The 20,608-nt window shown below is 35.2% G+C and overlaps 1 protein-coding gene across 1 annotated transcript in view; it reads right to left on the reverse strand.

Annotated features, from left to right (window-relative positions):
- The window catches only part of Smp_132540 (axon guidance protein), a gene marked incomplete at both ends in the record, with an annotated part of 88,155 nt that overhangs the window by 3,829 nt on the left and 63,718 nt on the right, over positions 1 to 20,608 (reverse strand). The window contains 10 exons of the mRNA XM_018799728.1: positions 377 to 844; positions 2,913 to 3,210; positions 4,116 to 4,225; positions 6,885 to 7,124; positions 8,027 to 8,166; positions 8,838 to 8,931; positions 10,247 to 10,386; positions 13,154 to 13,693; positions 17,225 to 17,296; positions 18,315 to 18,386. Coding sequence (XP_018651488.1) covers positions 377 to 844; positions 2,913 to 3,210; positions 4,116 to 4,225; positions 6,885 to 7,124; positions 8,027 to 8,166; positions 8,838 to 8,931; positions 10,247 to 10,386; positions 13,154 to 13,693; positions 17,225 to 17,296; positions 18,315 to 18,386 — 2,174 coding nt within the window. The remainder of the gene's footprint in view (positions 1 to 376; positions 845 to 2,912; positions 3,211 to 4,115; positions 4,226 to 6,884; positions 7,125 to 8,026; positions 8,167 to 8,837; positions 8,932 to 10,246; positions 10,387 to 13,153; positions 13,694 to 17,224; positions 17,297 to 18,314; positions 18,387 to 20,608) is intronic.

Genomic DNA, 20,608 nt, shown 5'->3' on the forward strand with positions numbered 1-20,608 from the left:
TGGTTGCTCAATTTCGTGGATCGGTTGAAGCTAGACATTGACACCGCTGAACGCCGGCTGGATCAGTGGTCTATCGGTTATGGGCTCTGGCTCGAGACTGGTAGGTCCTAGGTTCGAATCTCGCGAGAGCGGGATCGTGGATGCTCAATGCTGAGAAGTCCCATAATAGGACGAAACGGTCGTCCAGTGCTTGCAGGTTTCCCATGGTGGTCTAGCTTCAATCGACTCATGATTTCAACTTTGAAAAATATTTGGAAGAGGTAAAGTATATATCACAGTTTTGCTTGTTCAGAAGCTTCAAAAGTATAATAAATTTCAATAAAAATAGATCTTAGAATAGAGAAAATAAGATAAATAGTAATGAAGATTAACATACCTATTTCACATCTTTCTCCTTTAAAACCAGTTGGACATTTACACTGATACTTTATAGTTTGATTCATTTCATTATTCTCACATATTCCACCATTAAGACATGAATTATTTCCATGAGGATCACATAAGGTTGCCTTATCACTGGTTTTTGTATTATGTAACTGTCCTATTTTCAATGATTCACTTTTTCTGGTCTCTAACTCTTGGTTTGTATTAAGGTTAATTGACTTCAATTTTTGACTTTCATTATTGTTTGCCTGAAATTCTACAGCAGACTCCATGTATTCTGATTTTTCATTGCTTAATCTACACCCTGGTAATATTCCAATTGCGGTTCCATGATGTTTAGCTTCTGGTGAAGATGAATCAATGTCATGTTCTTCTGCCACAATCATTTTGTCTACTGGTGCCCCAAAAAGACGAGCAAAGTCAATCATTCGACCATTAATTTGTACATTTCTTATACAACCTTAACAACAGAAAACATAAGTTAAAAATATTGACTAATCAACCATTTTCAAGGCTACATTAAGATTAGAAAACAAATTAATAATACGTACAATGTCTAAAATAGGGGTATATTCCTCATCGATAAAAATTCTTTGATGAAGAAATCAGCAAACAAATCTGTCTTTTTGAAAGCGTTAGTCAATTGAACCTAGACCACCAGGGAAAACCTGGAAGCACTGGACGGCCGTTTCGTCCTATTGTGCTTCCAGGCTTTCCATGGTGGTCTAGCTTCAATTGACTCATGATTTCAACTATGAAAATACTGAAATCTCCACAAAACCCCTTCTGATAATATTAAATATGTCTGTCACATCAGTCAGCTGACTACTGAATGTCAACGAACATTTGACTGCTATTTTGTCCGAGATTGAAACTTTCGAGCAGTGCACATTCACGACACCTCACAGAATCGAAATTAGAGCATCTAGGTCCTTCATATTTTCAAATCCAGTCAGCTCTTGATAAATCTTGATTCCCATTAAATGTTATCAATGAGTTGAAGTCTCATTTTTGAATTGGTTAAATAAACAGACTATCATTTTTCATCAGGAATTAGGGAATCCTATTTCTCTTACGATGTAGAGTTAGTTTCTAACGTCAACTATATGCATTTTGGGGGGATTAAGTTGGATAGTTTTAAATAATGAATAAGATATTAACGTCCGAATCATCAGAAATAAGATCTTCTAATGCAAAGTGTGTGTGTGACGGCCTATGGATAATAAAAAATTTGAATAGGACAGAAACTTAAATCAAGGATTGATAATTCTCTAATCAACCTTATTTCAGTGTTGCAACACCTTTGACATCTATTGTTCATAGAAACTAGTTTTAATTTGTTGGAACCTTTTGTAAACTTTTGCAAACTCTTTGAAACAGATGAAGTTATCTTAAAACTCAATCAGTTTCATGGATATTTATTCAGTTTTGAATTCCATATAACCTTCATTAGTCCTCATAGCATGAGCCTCCAATTTAAATGAAAGTAAGTTACTCATATCAGTCAGTCAGTCACAGCGTAGAACTTCGTACATACGTACATCAGTTCGAGCTGCCATACCACATTAGCACAGAGATCCAGTTGTCGATTCAAATCCCATAGTGGTAGGAGTCGTAAGAGTGTAAGTAGTAAACCGAAAGATTAGGGTTTGAAGATGGTATTCAAGGAGTGTAATACAGTGAAATAAATTTGGAAGGAGAAAAAGGATAGGGAAAAGAAGAATTCAGAAGATTAGAATTTGGTAGAACACAAAGAGTGGATGCACCTTCGCCATTGCATAAGATTTTGAGCCATGTCATTCAAGGTCTCTAACCATCGATTGCTATCATCTCACGAATCTCAACCAGGTAGTCTACACCTACCAGCATGGCTCAGTCCACTTGTCAGTGACTTCATGGATTTGTGCCGCATTTTGATCTGGCCGCCCCTAACTTTCTTCCAACCTACTCCTACACCATAAAGTTACTCATATAAACAATTTTAGATGTAATCTATAAGATTACATGTTTAAATGATCATTTTGTCAACTCTGAACTATTTAGTTACTGGAACGTGTGATAAGTATAGATTTATGCATAGAGTTATGTAACTCATGCAATTAAAAACAGTATCCAACGATTTCACAAGGCTTGATAATTTTAGTTGTCAGTTATGTAAATGTTTATTTAAGTTAATGGTTAATCTAAAATAATAGACACTAGAATAGTTCACACAGAAAAGTGATATATTTTACCACTTATACCATTACTGAAAGTGCTCGTGAGAATGAATAAATAAGTTATTATCAGAAGGGGTTTTGTGGAGATTTAGTATTTCATAGTTGAAAGCGTGAGTCAATAGGACGAAACGGCCGTCAAGCAGTGTTTCCAGGTTTTCCATGGTGGTCTAACTTCAATTGACTCACGCTTTCAACTATGAAAAATACTAAATCTCCACAAAACCCCTTCTAATAATTAATATAATTTATAGTTTAAAATAAAGACAGTTTTATAACATGTGATAGATTGTTAATAGTTTTAAAGCTTACCGGTTAGTCCTAGTTCAGATAATCCATTTGTTAAATGACGTGCTGTTTCTAATTGATCGACTGGTACACCACCAAAATATAATGGACTTGTTAAAGCTAAATGTTTTGATTTAATTACCATATTATATGTGAATATAGATGATGAATGAATTGGATTATTGTGACCATGGTTACTTATTGATTCATTCAATTTTGTATTGACTTTACCCATAGTTATACATAAATTATTATCAATGTAAAGAAATAGAATTTTGGCTTCTAGATATAACTTGATTTGATGAAAATTACCATCATTTATCTGTGAAATAATAACAAAGAAATAGGATGAACAAAGTTACTAAACAACGTTGGAACACTGACGACACAGGCGGTTATTTTATGATGAATGATTATATGATTTTGAAAGTGTAATGTGTTCTGTTATAATCGCAAACATATAATCGACAATAGATGATTGTGGAAATGAGAAAACTGAAGTTGACAAACGCTAGTTTTGTTTCAGATAGTCTCTCAACAAGACGAATATTAGACTTATATTAACTGAAGAAATTTCATCGAAAGCAAGTTGCTGCTACCTTGGCGTGGTGGTCGGGCTTGCCTATTGTAATGAACCAATCGAGCTATACTGGCTGGAACAATCGTTCCTCAAGGTCATACCATGCTAGACAGGTCGGTTGAAGAGCGGTAAGACTAAAAGCAGCAAACCCAAGGTTCGAAGGTGAAGTCGTACTACTGACTGTACAGAGGTGCGACAGCAGTAAGGTGTTTTCTTCAGACAATCTGCATAACAGCAATGCTGCCTTCCCACAAGGAGGCGTGGGGTTAGAAAAGGTCGAACCTTAAGATACACACCTCACCTTATCCCACGGATATCCGTCTTCCGCGGTAAGGTCCAAACAAGTAAGGAGCTAACACAAAAATTACTCACAGAATGGTCGTGTGTGACCGACCTCAAGCAGTTGTCCTTCGGGCACTGCGGTCACTCTCTCAGGTCATTAAGACTACTTCTAACCCACTTTCCTTTTCAGGTACCTCTAAAAAGACCCCTTCCACGGTGTGGGCAATCGAGAAGTGATAACTGCCCTCCTACCTCTAACAAAACTCAAGATCACTATAAATAGTAATCTTTGGGAAGTATTATCTAAAGTATAAAGATAGAACAACATTAAGACAATGCATACATTGTAACAATGAATTACTTACATTTATATTACAATTCATATTATGAGTAGTATAATTTCGATTTAATGAAAATTTCACATGAATTTGTCCATCATGCAAATCAACTAATAAATAATGTTCAGGAATACCATCTGAATTATTAATTAAACTTGTATCAATGAAATTTAATAAAATTCCATTCATTGATTTGGTGGCTATTTCAAAACTTATTGTTCCACTTGGTACTAAAGCACCTCTACTTGGTGGTACAATTGCCACATAAGAATGAGGACTTGGTAAACTTATAGCAAATAAATTTTCACAAAATTGACCAGAAAACCCTAATTTAAAAAAAAAATTGAAAAATTCAAATGTATAGTTTAATAAGGTAATCAATATAGTAACAAGAGTTGAAATGATTATTGTTTCCAATCAAGGAAATAGTAGAAGTGTGGTGTAGGGTACTGATATCCACATAAGTAGTATATGGTGATGGTCGGGCATTGTCAGTCAGTCACAATGTAGAACTTCGTACGTACGTACATCAGTGCGAGTTGCATTGAATGTATTTCAGTAGAAGATCGATAAGGAGAAAACGGAAACGGCACGCAATCGGTACGAAAATGCATGAACAATTATAATAGGAGACTATGGACGGATATTTGCAGAAGGAACAGTCAAATTGAGACAATTGATTGTTATTATGCAAATTAACTGTTCAGTATATGGTTCTCATATTTTAATGAGATATTCTGTAATGTTGTGTTAAAATACATTCGATTGTCCCCAACTAGTATTCTTGTTTACTACAGAAGTAGTATAGTAGTAGCAGTAGTATTATAGCGTGTGATTGTTCAATTGTCAGGATTAGTAATTTCTTATTCCTCTATTAGGTTTTCGGTAATTGTTGCTATGTTTAAAGTGATAAACTGAGATCCTGCAAAAGTAACTAATTTCATAAACCTCTCTACCCTATTTCATACTTCTATGGCCTTATACAATTCGTAATAACAAAATCCCGTAGAATTTACTACGATTTTATTTGTACCGAACTTCTGCTTTGATTCAGATCTTTACGATTTCCTGTTGTATTCTTGAAAATGCTAAAAACAATATCACTATCTTGATAGCACTGTTTAAAAGTTGCATAACTGGATCAGTAACTAATTTGTTGACAATAACTGTATGGATCAGTTGTGGCATATTTTGCCAATGAATATGTGCTCAGAAGGGGTTTTGTGAAGATTTCAGTATTTTTTCAAAGTTGAAATCATGAGTCAATTAAAGCTAGACTACCATGCTGACGAGTCCCACAATAGGACGAAACGGCCATCCAGTGCTTCCAGGCTTTCCATGGTGGTCTAGCTTCAATTGCCTCATGATTTCAACTTTGAAAGAATATGTGCTCAATAATATTACTTCTTAATGAGATTACAGGTGTCAATATCAAGGTTGAACGTGTTAATTTCAATTACATTGGGCATTGGGTAGATTTATATAAAGTTAATAATAAATTTATTATATACCAAAGAGTAGAAAGATTGTATTTCTGACATTTTCTTGACTTAATGTAAACCACTCCTTTACACTGACGAAGTGGCTTACATTAGGTCACGAAACGTCAGAAATAGGATCTTTCTACTCATTGGGATATAACAAAAATATATTTATTAATATGACTTCTTGTTCTTAATATTATGGAAGCCGGCTTCTTGAATTATCTGAAGAAAAAAATGATTACAATATTGTAGGCAGTAGTTGCATTAAGCTGTTTAAAACGGTCATTTTTTTTACTGTAAGCAATAGGAACATTTTTTGAAAGCTTTATGCTGATTATAAACCGTAGGGACAACATTTTACCAACTCTCTTATCCAAACTAGAAATACAGATAACGTAACATTATTGTCAAGCAGCAGTATCGATTCCCTGTTGATTTTGTATAAGAAAATAGCTTATTAAAATTGTGGTTGCAGCTGCTTTTATCTTCATTACAATTAGCTTATTGTGTTAGCAACAGAACACTTCAGATAGCAATCACTTTGAACTTTTTAAAGTCTAACTAGCTAGTTACAAAAAGCAACCATAAGGATGAAGGTAAAAAAATGTGTTAAATAAAGAATAGTTGCCTCTGTTGGTATGTTTTTCTAAATAATCGCCATTAGCTTATTTAGACTTTATGTCTTCGACAATAGTAAATTCAAACACATATTTTCCAAACATCTCTAATTAGAATTTCCTTTGAGACCCTGGTACGGCCGAGAGTGGGGAAAGTTAGCTCTCCCTCTCCGAATACTCTCACATAACCACGCGTATATAGCCTCTGACAAGGAAGTCCTACTCATTGCTTTCTCGCACCACGGGTGTTGTTTACGAAATTGAAAGGACGAAAAGCCAATGTCCGGAGCTTTAACCGGGTTGGTGGACACGGGAAGTCCACCTAGGGGAGTTGGAAAACCTTGATTACAAACCAATGGTGCACATGGGCTCCAGTATCCTGAGGGAACGAATGGAGTATGAACCAATTGTTGGTCACCAGCTGGCGTGGGACTGCATCTACTCACGATGCTCCACTGCCTTGTGGATCAGATCTTCGGGTTAAAGGCTTCGGGTGTAGCCCCCTAAGAAAACCGCCTGCTTCAGTTTGGGCACCCGGGCAGTATCACAGCCCTCACACAAATGAAATGAGATTTGTGTGGCGCATATATATCTGATACCCCTTTGTACCACTATCTATGTGTTTAACTAAATTGAACTAAAGTAGTCAAGTTATTTTTAGTAAAAATGTAATATATGAATATAAGAAAATTTACCTTTTTGACAAATACAAGTATATGCATCATTTTGATTTTCAACACATTTAGCATTATTTTGACATTGTTGATATGCACAAAGTGTATCCAGATTTTGTGTTGTTAATGATCGAGTTTTTATTGGTGATTGTCTTACTCCAGGAACAGATGTACGTCCAATCATTAATTGATAATTAAATGGTCTATCCATACGTGTTATATAAGTTGATTGTTTCCAAGTTGGCCTTTCACAATAAATACCTTTAAAATTAAAAGATAATAATTTCAGTCAAATATTAGAGTATAGATCTAGACGAAGTATAGTTTATTCTGAGATTTAAAATGAACCTTAGTATAATTGGTCAGTAGTTTTGTATGTAAGTCAATCGTTTATGAAACACACATTGAGGAAATAACCCAACTGCTTCACAAGGCAAGTCCTCACATGGAATCCTGAAGGGAAGCGGAAAAGAGGAAGACCAAAGAACACATTACGCCGAAAAATGGAGACAGATATGAGAAGAATGAACAGAGATTGGATAGAACTAGAAAGGAAGGCCCAGGACAGAGTGAGTTGGAAAATGCTGGTCGGTGGCCTATGCTCCATTGGGAGTAACAGGCGTAAGTAAGTAAGTAAGTAAGTAAATAAGCAATCGTTTATGACTAACGTTATAAATTTTTCATCTACTTCTTTTACAGTTGTTCTACTGTTTATTACGATTTTCAGTTATATATGACATTTTTGATATGTTCCCAAGTTTATAAATAACGCGTTTTATGTAGTCAGGATGTTTAGCTTTCGTCAGTAAGTTCTTCAGTTTATTCTATCCACTAATGAACTTCTATGATATAATAGACATTTTCTGAAATAAATAACTTTCTTTAAACTTATTGACTATAAAAGCTGATTACCCATAATAATATAACAATACCATTATACAATCTCAAGATAGCATAATTCCTAGATTTTGTGTAGTAACTTGGTTATTAACTCCGCCTGCAGCCCCTCCGGGGCTAGAACGGAAGGCCCAAGACAGAGTGGTTTGGAGAATGCTGGTCGTCAGCCTATGCTCCATTGAGAGTACCAGGCGTAAGTAAGTAACTTGGTTATTAATTATTTTCACTGCACAATAATGGATAATAATAATACTCAATAATCTGACCTGCATATCCTGGACGACATTTACATATATATTCATTGATACCATCTACACAAGTAGCACCATTTTCACATCTATTATATATACAATCATCTTGATTTATTTGACAATCATTTCCAATCCATCCAGTTAAACATTCACATCTGAAAAACAAAAAATCAAAGAAAGTTTATCAGCATCGGCTAAGTGTTCCAGCGCGAGACTGGTAGGTCCTGGGTTTGAATCTCGCGTTGCGGGATCGGGGATGTGCACTGCTGAGGAGTCTCATAATAGGACGAAACGGCCATCCAATGTTTCCAGATTTTCCATGGTGGTCTAGCTTCAATTGACTCATGATTTCAACTATGAAAATACTAAATCTCCACAAAACCCCTTCTGATAATGATCATGTGCTCATTAGTGACTGGCTCCATGAGGTATATCCTGGAGTTCTAGTGAGAAGCAGTAACCAGTGGACTTCAACCAGGTCTGTTGGGAGATATCAACTCACTGATGACATTGGTAAATGGTTGCTCAATTTCGTGGGTCGGTTGAAGTAAGACATTAACACCGTTGGATGACGGCCGGCTCAGTGGTCTATCGGTCAAGTGCTCTTGTGGGAGACTGGTAGGTCATGTGTTCGAATCTCGCGAGTGCAGAATCGTGGATGCGCACTGCTGAGGAGTCCCATAATGGGACGAAACGGCCGTCCAGTGTTTCCAGGTTCTCCATAGTGGTCTAGGTTTAATTGAATACTGATCCCAACTCTATAAAATTACTAAAATCTCCACAAAACCCCTTCTGATAACATTATTTATAATGAATATATACTAACCTATAATTATTCTTTGGTAAACTAATACATTTTCCACCATTTCCACATGGATTCAATTCTTCACAATATATATATTCATGTTGACAATTTTTACCTAAAATGAAAATTGTATAATAAAGATTCTTTTAAAGATTACATCAATGAATGATAATTAAAAGAAATTTTATATAGTTGATATCATGAGTCAATTGAAGCTTCCAGGTTTTCCATGGTGGTCTAGCTTCAATAGGGTGTACAGAGATCATTTCAACGACAAAAGACCGTAATTATTTCTGTCTAAGTTTGAGCTATTTATAGTCAGTTAAATGAAATAATGTACATCAACCAGTTCTAGATCACTGAGTGACACGAAAAGATTTACAATCTAGCATAACACTTGAATAAGAATTTCCTATTTGTACTTGTAATCCATAGATAATTCGTTTTTAGTTTTTTTCTTGTTTTTCAACAATCTAAGATATAAGAAAAGATGGGTAGTGGCTAACAGTGGAATCCAGGAAGCGCGTTTCGTCCTATTTTGGAACTCGTTAGCTGGATGTACCTGCATCTCAGAGTTGATATTCACTCTGGGACTCGAAGCCAGTACCTTTCGCTTCAAACGCCATCGCTACCAGTTGCAGTCCTTAACATCAATGGGAAGATTCAAACACATAATATCAAGTGAATTTAAACTTCACCCCATTGCACAAGCAAGTGTCTATCAGGACTCAGTAGCTGAGTGGATAACGCGATGGTGTTTAAAGCAAACGTTACTGGTTCCGAGTCCCAGAATGAACATCAACTCTGAGATGCAGGTACATCCAGCTAACGAGTCCCAAATAGGACGAAACGGGCGTCAAACTGGATTCCACTGCTAGCCACTATCCATCTTGGCTTATATTGCTTGTGAATTAAGGCTATATCGAGGCAATACGCACAGTATGCACATATGTCAATAAGAGACTAACCAGTTGCAGTCCTAAACATCAATGGGAAGATTCAAACAAACAATACTAAGTGAATTAAATATAAGATATACTTTATTGAAGATATATTGTTGAATCTTTCTGGATTCGATTTTCAAGTGTTAGGAGTTTACTTTCTATATAGAAATGTTTCGTCCGACTGCCCCGACGTGCAACGTTTTATAGTGAAGGAGTAGGTTAGAAGAAAGTTAGGGGCGGCCAGACCAAAACGTGGCACAAATCCATGAAGTCACTGACAAGTGGACTGAACCATGTTGGTAGGTGTAGACTACCTGGTTGGGATTCGTGAGATGATAGCGACCGATGGTTAGAGACCTTGAATGACATGGCTCAAAATCTTATGCAATGGCGAAGGTGCATCCACTGACGATGCTTAAAAACGGTTTAGAACTTATTTCAAATTACAAATCATATTTATTATAAATGTAGTCAATATAAACCAACCATGAAATAGAGCTGTACAATGACATCGATAATCATTATCTACGACTTCACATGTTCCTCCATTTTCGCAAAGATTTTGTCTACAGGTTTCCATTTGTTTGGTACATGTTGGTCCATGAAAACCTGTCGGGCAGATACATCTGAAACATTAAAAGAATACAAGCTCTAATCAATAAAGTGAATTGAACTGGACAAGTCGAAAGGATATGATACTTATTTAATAGTCTTTAATTTCTTCATCCATTGTCGAGAGTAAGATGTGAATACGTAATTATACCAATGAGAAAATATAAGTAATAGAGATCACCTTAGCATAAACTAACCATAATTAGAAACTTAGAGACTCGTCTACTTTCAAACTACGTCATTAATGATAATTTAATGGTGGGTTTCTTAAATCTTACTTATAATCCATTCACCTGACATCTTTGTTATCATACATCAAAGTTTTGAATTTCATGACGAAATTCCTAGATGGTAAAGACTTCTGAGAGATTTCTGAACTAAAATTAAAGAACTAACAACTTTTGTTCGACTTTCAGGATGAAATTTAGCTTGCGATAAATGGATGAAAATTGGTTATAGACTATAAGAAGATTTTTATTTATTTTAACACATAAATATTGGTACAAGGAAGCACCAGATATATATGCTCTACACAAACCTCATTTGATTTATGTGAGGGTTGTGATACCGTCCAGGCGCCCAAACTCAAGCAGGTGGTTTTCTTAGTGGGACACATCCGGAGCCTTCCAACTAAAGATCTGATCCACAAGGCAGTGGAGCATCGTGAGGAGATGCAGTTCCATGGTAGACGGTGATCAACAATTGATTCATACGCTATTTGTTCCTTCAGAATACTGGAGCCTATGTGCACCATTGGTTTGGAATGAGGGTTATCCAACTCCCCTAGGTGGATTCGCCGTGTCCACCAACCCGGTTAAATCGTCGTTCATTCGCTTTTCGTCCTCTCAATTTCGTAAACAACACCTGTGGCCACGAGAAGGCAGTGAGTAGGACTTCCTTGTCAGAGACTATATACGCGTGGGAGCGGAATCTCCACTCTCGACCGCACCAGGGCATTTGGGGGACGAACTATAAGAAGACGTTGTTTTACATACTCTTATTTAATAGTAGAAATAAACTTAAATAGAATGAATAATTAATTCTTCTTAGGGAAAAGTCATAAAAGATGTGAAGTAATTTCCGGTAAAGAAATAAGATACAATCGATATATGAAACTTTTAATGGAAGTAACGACAAATGAAAGTCATTAAAAGGCGAGTTGTATTATTTTACCGAATATTTCATTGAACTGTTTTGTTTTATTACTATCTAACTCCTAAAATTGTTTAAATATGTAATAATAAAGTACCTAATATGAAATATAGTTATAAGAATCACGTCAAATTTAGTTAACTTCAATTACGTTTAAGTGTATTTTATTGAACAAAAGATTATATCAGTCATTCACAAAACGTATGGGGCAGAGGAAAGACATTATCAAGAAAGAAACGAGGTTCTATGCTTTATCCAAAACCTAAAAGACATGAAAATGATTGCGTCACATCTCACTGCGTTTACCAATTTAAATATATGTGTGGTCACACATACACAAGGGAGGAGGAATCGTGATCTGAAAATTAGGGTGTGTGAACATGTACCACCAAAATGGTTGTAGAAACAAATAGAATCAAATGACCCGATAAGAGTAGAGGATAAACATCCATCATCCTTTATTGCCGAACATATAATCGAAACAGGCCATAAGTTGGATCTTAACTCGGCTTTTGTGGTGTTCTATAAATGTGTAAAAGGGTGTATACCAAGGTTTATTGAAGCCTTAGCCATACGAAAATTCAAACCCTCTTTGTGTATTCAAAAGCAGTTTGTTAGAGACTGACTAGTTGCAGTCCTAAACATCAATGGGAAGATTCAAACAAACAATACTAAGTGAATTTAAACTTAACCACATTGCACAAGCAAGTGTCTATCAGAACTCAGTAGCCGAGTGGATAACGCGAAGGCGCTTGAAGCGAATGATTCTGGGTTCAAATCCCGGAGTGAACATCAACTCTGAGATGCAGGTACATCCAGCTAACGAGTCCCAAATAGGACGCTTCCTGTATTTCACTGCTAGCCACTATCTATCTTTGTCAGCCACAGAGCCTGAGATCCCTAGGTTCGATACCTAGTGGGTTTGTGAATGTGAAATTCAGAGGAAACTAGTACTAGAATGAAACATATATCCAGTGCTTTCTGGTTTTCATTCGTTATCTAACTAGAATTAGTCTGTTGTACGAACATATGAAGTATTGACAGTTCCTTACCTGATGAAGGAGCAATAACTTAGTGGCTAAAGCAATCGACTTTTGACCATTATATTGTAGGATAAAGCTGTGATTCACGTACGTTTGTTTAAATTTTCAGATAATACCCGCAAATCTTACATAAAGTCTGTAACTGAGGTTTTAGTACATAGATTCCTTCATGGCTACCGAGCTACGGAATAATACTCTTAAATGAAAGATTAGATTATCAATTAATTAACTTTATATATTAAAAGTGTGAGAATTATCAAAGTGTAAATACCCAGAGTTGTATGAGCTTTCATCAAAAGACAAATGTACGTTCTATGCAACACAGATGACTGATTTCCAAGAATTCTGAAAGTCGTTGTGGTCTTTGTAAGGTAAAGTGCAAAAATATAATTCTTTATAAACTGTGATACCTTTCTGTTTAAGTGACTTCAGCAATAAAGTATAAACTTTGTTCAAAGGACATAAATGTAAATAACTGAGGGGGATAGGCTAGCCACTAAGTATCAGCATACTAACTAATTACGAAAACTACGCTCATCAACTATAATGATTTGTTAAGAATATCAATTAAATCATTTCAACATACTTGTATGAACTTGGATAAGCTGTAATTTTACATAAACCACCATTTTGACATGGATTTGTTGAACATATATGATCTCTTTGTTCACAATTCTTACCATAATATGGTGGTTTACATGAACATTTATAATCCAATTGAGTTAATGCTAAACATGTTCCACCATTTTGACATGGATTCAATAAACATGGCATACATTTGGCAGCAATTATTAAGGATTCTTTTTCTCTATTTAAAACCTCTTGAATTGACTTTGAATTTGAAATCTGATCTTGATGGTTGTGCTGATCTGATATTTTGGCGTTTTGGAAGTAAAGAAGATTTTCGTTTCTACTTACTAGGGAACTTGTATTGATTTCGTTGTGTAGATCATGTTGCTTTAATGGACAGATAAAATCTGTAGGTTTTGAATGATATATTGATTTTAATCTCATATTTGAAGGACTATGACACAAAGAGATTCCATTATCTAGGAAATTTTGTCGAAAGAAACCATTTAGCCACTTCGTTGTACAATCACAATGTAAGGGATTTTGACCAAGTGCCCTAGATTTGACAGAAGAAAACGATATGTAGTTAATATTCGTACAGTAAGATGCTACTGATTATTAATATAAGTAGTCAATATTAATTAAAGAAATTAATAGCCCTTTTTAATTATCATAGTTGAAAAATCCATGAGTCCAATTGAAAGATAGACCACCATGGAAAAACCTGGAAGCACTGGACGGCCGTTTCTTCCTATTATGGGATTCCTCAGCAGTGCGCATCCACGATCCTGCACTCGCGAGATTCGTACCCAGAACCTACCAGTCTCGAGCCAGAGCCCCTAACCGATAGACCACTGAGCCGGCCGTCATCCAACGGTGTTAATGTCTAACTTCAACCAATCCACGATTTTGAGAGACCGTTCACCAATTGTCGTGGACGCGCACTGTTGAGGAGTTTCATAATAGAATGAAAAGGCCTTCCACTGCTTCCAGGTTTTCCATGGTGGTGTAGCTTCAATTGACTCATGATTTCAACTATGAAAATACTGAAATCTCCACAAAACCCCCTCTGATCTTTTTAATTGTATCAAATAGATAAATCTGAACGATAACACCCCTGATTGTCAATAGGTTATAATTCGGAAGTGAAGAATAAGAACTTCATTTCATCAATATAAAAGTGAACTAAACTGGTCACTGTACTAAATAGAGTGTTGACACTTCCCACGAAGTATTTATTCGTATGACAAAGCTATGAAATATTTCGGCATTTAACTACTCATCTTTTTTACAGAGAGATAGAGTTTTGTATCAAACACTCACAAAAGGTAGAATACTGATCTCAGATTTGCTAAAATGGTCATAGAATAGAATATTTCTAATAAGTACGCAAACATCTATTCGAGATTTGGTCAGAATGTTCCTATAAACAAACATCGAGAATTAGTGACACTAAAGGTTCAGTATGATAACACTTCGTTTGACTAATGAAAAGATACATTAATAAACAACATACAGTAGGTAAAGCTTGGTAAAAGCAGCATGAATTAGACAGGATTATTACAATCATTGGTTAATACGTGAGAAATATAAAACCTTTTAATAGAATCAAAGTTTTCACTATGGTAATGGTCAAGAAAGCAAGCTGAAACTATTTTAATTAAAATGGTAGTATATTCTGAATATATTGATTTAAGTGTAACAGGCTGAGTTACATATCTGCTTTCATAGGATTGTCAAATAATAATCTACTCGTAATAATGGATGTACAGTTGATATATACAAGTATCAAACAAAGCAAGTTCGTAAGGTAAAATGAAATGTGGTGTTTTCAGTGTCAACCTTTCCAAATTATCTCCTTCTGTCAAGATGAAGTGTAACCCATGAAGATTTTGGTTGTTTAATGAAAACACTTTACTGATGTTACATTTCAGTTCAGTCAGAAGTATGATATCGCTTGGGAACCTTATTTGTTACTTTAAGTCCTACCTTTCACCATCTGGTTTAACTAAGGTAGTGGGACCTAAATAGGAAAAGTATTTTAGTCAATATGGTTCCGTTTGGTTAACATGACAGACAAGCTCGATAATCAAGTCGATATAGATTTACAGTTTATGACTCAGAAAGTCTTGGTAAGTTTGCAGATTTTTCAAAACAGTATTGAAAAATATACTTATTCATATACAAGCAAAGATGGTTAGTGGCTAGCAGTAGAATCTAGGATACTAAACAAATAGGGGGACGTTATAATTTCATTTGTCAATAAATATTTTCCAAATGACAATGGTGATTAGATCAAACTAACTTATTAAATGTAAGCATTGTAGCTGTAAATAATTCCTCAAAATCAATAGCTTTGTAAGTGTTCGACATTGGATGCTGACCACATTAGTTTTAATGGACTCATTTAACTGAAGGCGCTCGGTCATGCATCCGCACCAGATCACGTTACAGAACGGCGTGGGAAACATCTTCTACGATCATTAACCAGATTATATCAGTCGCTTCTTGATATACTGATAACCCATCAAATATCTCTTCTAACCACCTCGCTTATGACTTCTGATTTTAACTGGGTGAGCGCGATTCGATTATAAAAGGTGTTACTGGTAAAGAGTTGTCAAACTACAATACTGGTGGTATCTTCAGTATCATTACCAAGTTATAATTTGATAATTTTGAATAAATTGAGCATGAAGTAGATTGTTATAATTAGAGAAAAATATATTTGTAATATCCCAATGAGTAGAAAAATTAGATTTTCTGATGTTTCATGACTTAGTGTAAGCCACTTCTTCAGAGAATAAATAACCAAATTAACATTAATCCAAATCAGAAGGGGTTTTGTGGAGATTTCAGTATTTTCATAGTTGAAATCATGAGTCAATTGAAGCTAGACCACCATGGAAAACCTGAAAGCACTGCTTGACGGCCATTTCATTCTATTGTGGAACTCCTCAGCAGTGCACATCGACGATCCCGCCTCATGAGATTTGAACCAGTCTCGCGCCAGAGCGCTTAACCACTGGTTAAGAGCTCCCAGGCTTTCCATGGTGGTTTATCTTCACATGACTCATGATTTCAACTATAAAAATTAATCTAAGTTTAAATAGTACAACGGAACAATATGAACATTAAATAAGTTTTCTTTCAGTGAAATTCTATATTATTCTTATCTTGTATGTATAAACGAAGAAACATATTATCTCATGTCTATTTTGTAACCTTTTGATAAACCCTAATGATCTACATCAATGTGAATTTATCTACACACAAAAAAAATTGTTTATATAATCAAATACATTTCAACAAATCATATAAGAACTTTAATAGTTGAAATCATGAATCCATTGAAGTTAGGACCACCATGGATACTTATTATTATTATTATTACTACCATGATACTTATTACTGATATTACTACTAACAAAATATATAAGTACTATATGTATGATTTAAAAATTTCCTCAGTTTATAAATATGCTATATATATCGATTCTCGCGGGGTGAGATCGTGGATGCGCACTGCTGAGGAGTCCCACAATAGGACGAAATGGCCGTCAAGCATTGCTTCCAAGGTTTTCCTTGGTGGTTTAGCTTCAATTGAAAATATATATGTACTTTAAATTTACTACATTGTATTAGATGATTATTCCTTTTGTGTTTATCTTAAAGTTTTATTTCTTTTTTATTAGTTTCCTTTTTGTTTTTAGATAAACAATGAATATATGTAAATTCACTTGGTATTGTTTTTTTGAATCTTCCCATTGATGTTTAGGACTACAAACTGGTCAGTCTCTAATAGGCGTATGTGCATACTGTGCGTGTATTGCCTCGATATAGCCTTAATTCACAAGCATTGTAAGCAAAGATGGATAGTGGCTAGCAGTGGAAACCAGGAGGTGCGTCTCGTCCTATTTGGGATTGGTCAGCTGGATGTACCTGCATCTCATAATTGATGTTCACTCTGGGACTCGAACCCAGTACTATATATGTGTATATATACAGGATAATAGAGAGAATACTGAAAAGTTAAAAGAAAAGTATATAGATGAATAAATGATGCAAATAAGTAAGAACAACTTACAAGTTGTTTAGTTGACCAAGATCATTAAATGTACCTTGTGGTATACTAGAGATATTATTCCCTTGAAGTATTCTATAAGAAAAAACAATGATGAAAAGCAACGAAAGGAAGGAATTGATTTTTTCCATGATGTATGTGCAATGAATTATAGAAAAGGGGTAAGCTGGAGCATGTGAATAAACGACTACTTAACTAAACATCGAAATGATAGAACAGAGTAAATAGTTTATAAAGTGTATTCTAAGATATACAAAAAACATGTGTTTATCATCAGGTCATATTCAATCAGTTAGTCAGTCAGTCACAACGTAGAACTTCGTACGTACGTACATCAGTTCGAGTTGCCATACCACATTTGCACAGAGATGAAGTTGTTGATTTAAATCCCATAGTGGTAGAAGTATTAAGAGTATAAGCAATAATCGGAAAGATTAGGGTTTGAAGATGTTATTCAAGGAGTACAATCCAGTGAAATAAATTTGGAAAGAGAAAAAAGAGAGGAACATGAATAATTTAGAAGATTAGAATTTGGTAGAAGACGAATAATGGATGAACCTTCGCCATTGCAAACGATCTTGAGTCATAATCAGGTCATATTATCCTCCTAACTATACTTTTACCTATTGCTTACTGGTACAATTGATTGATCACAGAGAAGTAATTAGTGTAATGTTCAATCAACCAATTAAGAGTATTTCGGTGTTACAAGATTTCAATCATAGCCCTAATACATCAGTGGTAACATATCACACTGTAAGGCTGGATGATTCGGATTCAAGTCCTACAAGGAATTTTAATATCCGTAAGGTTACAGATATGCTTTGTTAACGATTATCGACTCGAACAAAACATATACCCAAGATTTCCCGTTCATTATCTTTAACCATCGAATACAGTGAATAGTAGTTAGAATCAGGATGCTTATTTCATACAGTTTGATACTATCAAGCAAGATTTAAGCAAATTATGAATATTATGCTTAACCATCGAGGAGATAATTCAATTCTGCGTATACAAAGAAGCAGAGCAAGATATAGTTTGTTACTAACCATGAATTAAATATAAGAATACATCTTAGTGAAACACTTACAGTACTCGAAGATTAGATAAGCCATGAAATGCTTCTGGATGAATACATTGCAAGTTATTATAGCTCAGTACACTGAAAATAGAAGAAAACACATAAAGAATTCCACCATACATATAAAAAAGAAATTATTTTAATATACTATAATGTACCTTGTTGTTTTATAGGTGAGAACTGGAAAGTTTATCATCTAAAGTTCGAACATTGATGTCCTGTTGAATGTATGTTAACACATTTATTACCACTTATTTGATTTTAGATCAGAAGAAGTTTTGTGGAGATTTCGGTATTTTCATAGTTGGAAACATGAGTCAATTGAAACTAGATCACTATGGAAAACCTGGAAGCACTGGACGGCCGTTTCGTCTTATTGTAGGACTTTTCAGAAGTGCGCATCCACGATCCCGCACTCGCGAGATCCGAACCCGGGACCCACCAGTCTCGCGCCAGATCATTTAACTGATAGATCACTGAGCCAGCATCCAACGATGTTAATGTCTAACCTCAACCAATCCACGAAATTGAGCAACCATTCACTAACGTCTTCAGTGAGTTGATATCCCCCAACAGACCTGGTAGAACTCCACTGGTCACTGCTTCCCACTAGAACTCAAGGAAACATCCCTTGAAGCTCAGCAAAATAAAGATTGGTAATCTCCTTTTCTATAAAAAAATAAGTACTTTTTTCACGAAGCCGATGTACAATCTAAGTTTATCAGGTTGATGACTTTAATTAGGCTGTGAGACTTGTCAACTGGTTCTCTAGTCTTAGATACTAGTGTTTCGGTTAAGAAGACTCGGTGGTTGATAATTAAAATGTCAGACGACTGTCCTTTGAACCACTTAATTAACAAACAATAACTTTTTTCTATAACAATTATAAAGTGTTGTAAAACGTTTTAGGTCACCCCCCACCAGCCTTCAATTAACAATCTTTAAGACTGAGGTATGAATTTAAAAAAACAAACAGTTTCTCAAGAAATGGTTTTCGATTTTGTGCATAAAAATATCTGGATCATCTAAGCAAGTTTATATACTCTACTGTACTATTATTGATAAACTAAATGATTTAGCAAAATCTGATATACACATACATATTTATTTATATATGTCTAAATTAGAAAAATATTCAATCAGTTAGTCAGTCAGTCACAACGTAGAACTTCGTACGTACTCACATCAGTTCGAGTTGCCATACCACATTAGCACAGAGATTCAGTTGTCCATTCAAATCACATAGTGGTAGAAGTAGTAAGAGTATAAGCAGTAATCGGAAAGATTAGGGTTTAAAGATGTTATTCAAGGAGTATAATCCAATGAAATAAATTTGGAAAGAGAAAAAAGACAGAGACACGAAGAATTCAAAAGATTAGAATTTAGTAGAACATAAAGAGTGGATGCCCCTACGCCATCGCAAACGATTTTGAGCCATGTCATTCAAGGTCTAACCATCGATTGCTATCATCTCGCGCATCCCAAACAGGTAGTCTACACTTACCAACATGGCTCAGTTCACTTGTTAGTGACTTCATGGATTTGTGCCACGTTTTGGTCTGGCTGCCCCTAACTTTCTTCCAACCTACTCCTACACCATAAAACATCGCACGTCGGGGCAGTTGGTGGTTGGGCATACGTAACACATGTCCCAGCCATCTCAACTGATAAAGTTTCAGTACTTCATCAATCGATTTGCCATCCTTACCTAGTACCCGTTTCCTAATGACTGCATTACTTACTCGGTGGTCCCAAGATATACGAGCTATGCTTCGAAGACACCTATGATTGAAGAAAAGTATTAGATTGATATGTTCTATAACTTCTTTGTATAGTTTATACATCTGAGGATGTCTAGCATAACAATGTTTACTAATAAATTATACTAATGTTAGAACTCATTCAATATGATATCCACTTAAACCATCAATGCTCTTTGTCATTTATTGGAGTATCCAGAAATTTTAATTAAAGGCACCGTCGAAACACTAGCTTTTGAGGTAACATACTGATACAAATCACATACTAGGTTTGTAACTTTGGCTATAAATTGAATTTAGATTTAACGATGGTTACATTAATTTGAATCAGGTTTATTCAGTTTGATACTATTTCTAAATCTACTCTATCAAAGTTATATATATTTGACTTAAAAGGTTTATCTAGGATAATAGCTTCAATCCTTATGAAATACTAAATAGATCAGAAGGGGTTTTGTGAAGAGATTTCATTATTTTCATAGTTGAAATCATGAGTCAATTGAAGATAGACCATCATGGAAAACCTGAAAGCACTGGACGACC

This window comes from Schistosoma mansoni, chromosome 3, assembly GCF_000237925.1.
Source record: "Schistosoma mansoni strain Puerto Rico chromosome 3, complete genome".
NCBI lineage: Eukaryota > Metazoa > Platyhelminthes > Trematoda > Strigeidida > Schistosomatidae > Schistosoma > Schistosoma mansoni.